At 37.7% G+C, this 6008-nt stretch overlaps 1 protein-coding gene across 1 annotated transcript; it reads left to right on the forward strand.

Moving 5' to 3' along the window:
* Nucleotides 1–283: 283 nt before the first annotated feature.
* On the forward strand, nucleotides 284–3814 carry rom1a (retinal outer segment membrane protein 1a). Its single transcript, XM_028595883.1, has 4 exons — nucleotides 284–433; nucleotides 2340–2770; nucleotides 2901–3147; nucleotides 3608–3814. The coding sequence occupies exons 1-4, from the start codon at nucleotides 284–286 to the stop codon at nucleotides 3812–3814; spliced, it is 1035 nt and encodes a 344-aa protein (XP_028451684.1).
* Nucleotides 3815–6008: the final 2194 nt, after the last annotated feature.

A 6008-nucleotide genomic window follows, 5' to 3' on the forward strand; every position in this document is an offset into this window, starting at 1 on the left:
ACTGGAGATGCACCACTTGTGAAGCTGTAAAACCTTTTTCCCCAGGATGATGCACTTACCTTTCTTGACTTCTTTCATTTTTGGATAAAAGTTTGCTCTCAGAAAGCTATTATGAATGTGTTGTTAATTGTACTTGCTCTATTTTTTTTCTCATTTCAAAAAAATTAGAAACGTGTCTGACCTGTCCTTCTTCCTCGCAGACAGGGCACAGCATCGGCCCCCGTTCCTCATCGCTCTCCTTCCCCTATTCCCCCGCTAAGACTCGGATTCCCTCGTTGCAACCATGGTGGTGATGAAGATGAAGTTCCCCTTTCAGAAAAGGGTGAAGCTAGCCCAGGGACTGTGGCTCCTCTCCTGGTGTGCCACAGTTGCCGGGGCTATCACCTTCACCCTGGGCTGCATCCTCAAGACGGAGCTCCGCAGGAGGGCAGAGGTACTCAAGTTTTGCATAAGACTTTAAAACTTAGTTCATAATTCCAAAGCTTTGTTGTTTTCGACTATTTTTAATGTATAAGTTATCAACAAATTACAACATCAATAGTGTAATTACTTATAATTTAACTGCAAAAGTGAATGACATGTGATGATGTTTCAGTGTAACTACATAGTAATGTGAGTCGAACTGTGTTCATACTGGGGAGAAAAATAATACGCCTAGTTGCCTTTGGTCTGATTATACTCATGAAAGAGAAAACAGATAACACACTACTTAACTCTAAGTACCAGTAAAGATCTACATTAAGGGGCGGCATATTTGGAAGTTGTACCAATGATACAGTAATAATAATAATGTACTGATTTAGATGTGCCTGATTACTTTTAAACTGTCTGTCGGCACTATCTTTTTGGGAGAAAATTAAATTTGATACTGTCAAATAAATGTCCTTGTTGGAGACCCACCAGAGGTAAAACCTGTGACCCACTTTGGATCCTTACTCATCATTTAATAAACCAGGCAATGTCAGTCTTAATCACCCTAATCCCTGCTCCTGATGGCCGTCATTACAACTATGCATTAATAACAAACCTGCACAGTTTTTATCTTATTTGAACGTATTTTATTCCCACATTTAAATAGTTTGCACAATTCAATTATCTGCAGGCACAAAAACACAATCTTTGCACAACTATGGTATTACAGCTTTCACTGTGTTATTACCGCTATATCAGGTATTCAGCTATAAAAGTACAAAAATGGTCCTTTTTGACCTGTTTTGATTGTTTCATCCCTTGACAGCTGAGGTTATGACAGTATTCTGTTTGCATGGCTATAAAAAAAGTGTAAATGGACATACAAATGAAAAAATAAAAGACACATAACCTACTATAAGGACAATCTCTCCACACCAAGAAGGGCTTTTTAACAATGCAAGCTTAATCAACTATTGTCTTCTTCAAAATTACATTTGACTAAAATCAACCACTTTAGTCACTTTGTACGAGGATTTCTGGACTTGTGCAAAGATCCTCTGCAACAAAACACTGGAATGTAGTTTAACAAAGACTTTAGCACACAATTCAGCGTCTCATATATACTGTATATTATAACCTCACTGTGTTTTCATAACTTTTGGTTTATGTATTTGTTCACATTAGAGAAAGAGAGCGTTTTTGAACAATGTAGTTATGAATCCTTCTAGCAAAATTTGGACTGAGTGAGTGAATGACCTGCAACTGCAGTTACTGTGCTGTAGGTGCCCTTGAGCCAAACAGCTGTGCTTGAAGTGAGCTGCTCAGTGCTCATTAAACTCTAATTCAACTGAGATGAATATATGTGACTGACTGTAATGCTGCTGATGAAATATATTATGCATGCATTTAGGAGATCTCCCCTTTAAAAAATGAAGGTTGAACTCTCAACCATTTTGAAAATTTGAGAGTTCATCAACACACATGTTGTGTGGTCAAACATTGTTGAAACCCACAGAACTTTAACAAAGTCATGCTGAATTAGTCGGATATAATAAAGTGAGGCACAACACAGCTATAATTTACACCTATACATTTATAATTGCAGCCAGGTCTGGGTATTTGATTCATTACCTGCAACATATAGCTTCAGTAGGAACAATTTGCTGATTAAAAACTGGTAGAACTTTAATTATTTGTGAGTGTTTGGAAATTGATGACCAACATATATTTCCAGGTGAATTGTCTGGTAATTTGAGGAAAATAGCCACATTACTTCTGTCAAGTACTAAAGTTTGTAAAACAGCATATTTTCACACGTTTGTTGAAAAATTATGCATAATATTAACAAGGTATGTTGATTCCCTTGCATCCTTACAGCAAACAAATATCATCTTTATTGAGGACATTATTGTGTGACTTACTTACAGGTAATGGATAACTCGGACATACATGTTGTGCCCAATACCCTCATGATTGTTGGTCTGGCCTCCTTGGGTATCAACTACTTTTCTTCAAAGATCTGTCAGGATGCTTTGGATGCCGGACGATTTCCTCGCTGGAAGAAAATGTTAAAGCCCTATTTCGCTGTCTCTTGCTTCTTCACTGTGCTCATGCTGCTCGCTGTCATCATGAGCTTTGCAATGAAGGGCAGTCTGGAGTCCTCTCTGAAGGTTGGCCTGAGGAACGGCATCCGCTTCTACAAGGACACAGACACCCCGGGCCGCTGCTTCCAGAAACAGAACATCGATCGCCTGCAGATGGACTTCCAGTGTTGTGGAAATAATGACTTCAGGGACTGGTTTGAGGTCCAGTGGATAAGCAACCGCTACCTTGATTTCAGCTCTAAGGAAGTCAAAGAGTAAGTTATGCACAATATTATAGAGTGTAGTGGGGTGAGTTTCCTATCTCTGGATATTTGTGAAAAAACATTTGGTTATTATACTGTATCTGTATGTAATCTGAAACATATCTTTCCCTTGTATCATTAGCCGCATCAAGAGCAACGTGGATGGCCGTTACTTGTTAGATGGAGTCCCATTCAGTTGCTGCAACCCCAGCTCTCCACGTCCATGCATCCAGTTTCACCTCACCAACAACTCAGCTCACTATAACTATGACTACCAAACCGAGGAGCTCAACATCTACCTCCGAGGCTGCAGAGAGGCCCTGGTCCACTACTACATGGGCCTGATGAACGCCATTGGGGCTGGAGTACTGTCAGTCTTCCTCTTACAGGTATGTTGTGAAAAGAATTACAGTTAAACTTATTGGGTTTTTAAGCAGAGTTGCTGGTTTTAAAGTGAGCTTTTATGTTGGAGGATAGTTGAGGAATAGCATTAGCTTTTTAGGGATTTGTTATGCTGCCATGGTGTTATAAAACCACACTATTTAACATTGTGTCATGTCTTTACAAGCAAGGGAAAGAATGTGCTGCAACAACCCACCATTCTGCATGTACAGTATACACAAGGCTAGATGCAATTTTATAACTCAAAGATTTTATTTATGAGAATCCTGACTTGATTGAGAGTGAACTTCAATTAATTCCTCATTCATTCATTGGGTCTGATGTGCACAATTTATACAATTTCCATCAATCACCTCTTCCGTTTAGTAGTGTTTGTGGATCCTTGATGATGCTCTTCTGCTCTACATCTAACCTGCTCCCACATCTCTCCACCTTCCTCCCTCCCAGGCCTCTGTGCTGGTGAGCTTGCGGTTCCTGCAGACCTCCATGGAGGCAGTGGCAGGGAATGAAAACACAGAGATTGAGACAGAAGGATACTTGCTGGAGAAACCATTGAAAGAGACCATCATGGAATATGTCGAACCTGTGATGAAGTTCTTCCTGCTTACAAACCAGGTCGAAGAGGGTACTCCTGGAGCCCCAGCTTCAACTTAAACCACAAATAATGTACACTCATGTAAATACTTTTTACACAGAGAAGGCAACTAATGAATGATAATTAATTATTTAAATTTTAAAAATATTAATCACACATTTCTATGAATTTCACAGATTTAGGGATAGTATTTTTCATTGTCAGATGACCATCACAGGTAAAGTAAATGTGTATTATAATACTGTACTTTCCCATTCAAATTTGATACGCCGTTATACCCCGTCTGTAAACCACATACTCAATAACATAAAAAAGATGATTTTTACTGTTTTTGTCAATACCCCTCTTTTTTTTTTATTATTTCTCATTCCTTTTTTCTTTTTCTTTTTTTCTTTATTGTTATATTTGTTAACAGTTTCACAAATTCACAAATTCACTTCACTGCTTTGGAACATGACATGCATTGCTAATTAATTCTCAAGAGTCTGTGTCAAAAGCAGTAACAACAATCACCAATCCGTCATTTGGAAAACAGTAATTCACGAGGCAATGTACAAAAATAATTTTTGATCTTACAAAACAAGGATGTAAAGTTGATTGTAGAGAGACACGAGGCACAATGCTCTGCTGTGCAACAGGACTATTACATAATATAACAGATAAATTATTAAAGTTTGAGGTTACTAATTGCCTTATGGGGTGGATTCACGTATTGCTTCTTTTTTTTTCTAATGACATGCAGACATTATAACATTTCAGATATCATACTCCATAAAAAGTGCTCCAAGTTGCTAATATCTCCCTGCCTCTCTTCTCCCTGTCAGTGAAAGGAATAGGATTATGAAGATTGATATAATCAAAGTCAGTAATGCAGTGAAAGCCATCAAGTGTGTCCTCTGTTCTGACACCTTTGTTAAATCTTTTAATCCCATTTGTTAATACTCAACCTGCTGCCCTTGCATTTAGACACCTGCGTCAGGTGAATGTAAGATGCAGAGTGAACTATGCCAAGGCTTTTTTCTGCTAATGGAAATGTACTGAAAATATATAATATTAGTGATATAACTTCAAACTTGGATGAAGAGTTTGTGTTCTTTACCAATGTCCCTGAGCAGTTCCTTAAATATGCAAGATAAATATTCTACAATCTCTTTGTTACCTAAAACTAAATATTGGTTAATCTCTGCAATCTATTTGTAATATCCACCCATGTGAATAGCTTTATTAAAGGTTGTTTTAAAAACATGACCGTCTTGAATTATTTTCTGGGGATAGGCAGACCTCTTCTGATTTAAAACAAATAGTACACCATAGGTCTAGAATCTGCAATACAGATGTCAGAGCCTTACCATATATTCTTATAGCAAAATCTTCAATTTGTACATCTTCATAGTATCTTGATTTTCTGGTTTTTAACTGGAATTGCTGTTATTTGTGCATTGTCCTGCATTTTATTTTATTTTATTTTTTAAATGTACTGTTTATGCACACCACTAAATGTCCATTATTAGTAGTAGTTATAAACTTGTCGATGGCTATATTAAATAATACAATAAAACAAGTTGAGTAATGCTTAACCATATGGCAGTCAGAGGCATTACATTAATATTACTTTTGTTGTAAAGGTTAGTGTACAGTTTTTGTTGAGACTGTGTCACAGAGGAGTTCATTGTCAATTTTGAGGCTGTAGCTTACAACAACAAAACAACTTTTGCATAATGTTGTAATCGATTGCATGAGAGTTGTATGGCCTTTCTGTCCACCTGGAGGACAAACCAATCAAAAGAATATGATACAACTGTCCACTGGCTTCAAACATTATCATAAAAGCATGAGTCAATGGACTGAAGTTACAGTATTAGTAAAGGTATACTGGAGGACATTTATTCCTCCACCGTGTCTGTTTACTGAAAATTTGATATTCAAATTCATGGTATAACTGGCTGCAAACTATTGTTGGCTATTAGCATAGACAGTATATAAACGGGATATTACCAGAGGCTATTACCCAGGCAACACATGCATAAAATGATCTGCCTGCGTAGCTGCAGACGCGATGACGTTTAGATCACGTGGAGGGACGACGATGCGCGCTTATATGCGACCGACATTAGAATCATTGTCGAGATCACGCCGTTTTGAATCTTGTGTAAAAGCGTTCATTATGCACACAGTCTGTCGGTCATATTTTTTTCAAGTTATCTCCCGACGAACACTTTGGAACACTTTATCTTAGCTATTTTAATGGCTACT

This window comes from Perca flavescens, chromosome 13 (assembly GCF_004354835.1).
Source record: "Perca flavescens isolate YP-PL-M2 chromosome 13, PFLA_1.0, whole genome shotgun sequence".
Taxonomy (NCBI): Eukaryota; Metazoa; Chordata; class Actinopteri; order Perciformes; family Percidae; genus Perca; species Perca flavescens.

Bases quoted from the DNA above. Each gene is read 5' to 3' on its own strand.
- rom1a (XM_028595883.1), top strand. From the start codon at position 284: ATGGTGGTGATGAAGATGAAGTTCCCCTTTCAGAAAAGGGTGAAGCTA. The intron at 434-2,339 runs GTACTCAAGTTT...ACTTACTTACAG, and splicing joins AGCTCCGCAGGAGGGCAGAG to GTAATGGATAACTCGGACAT. The intron at 3,148-3,607 runs GTATGTTGTGAA...CCTCCCTCCCAG, and splicing joins TGTCAGTCTTCCTCTTACAG to GCCTCTGTGCTGGTGAGCTT.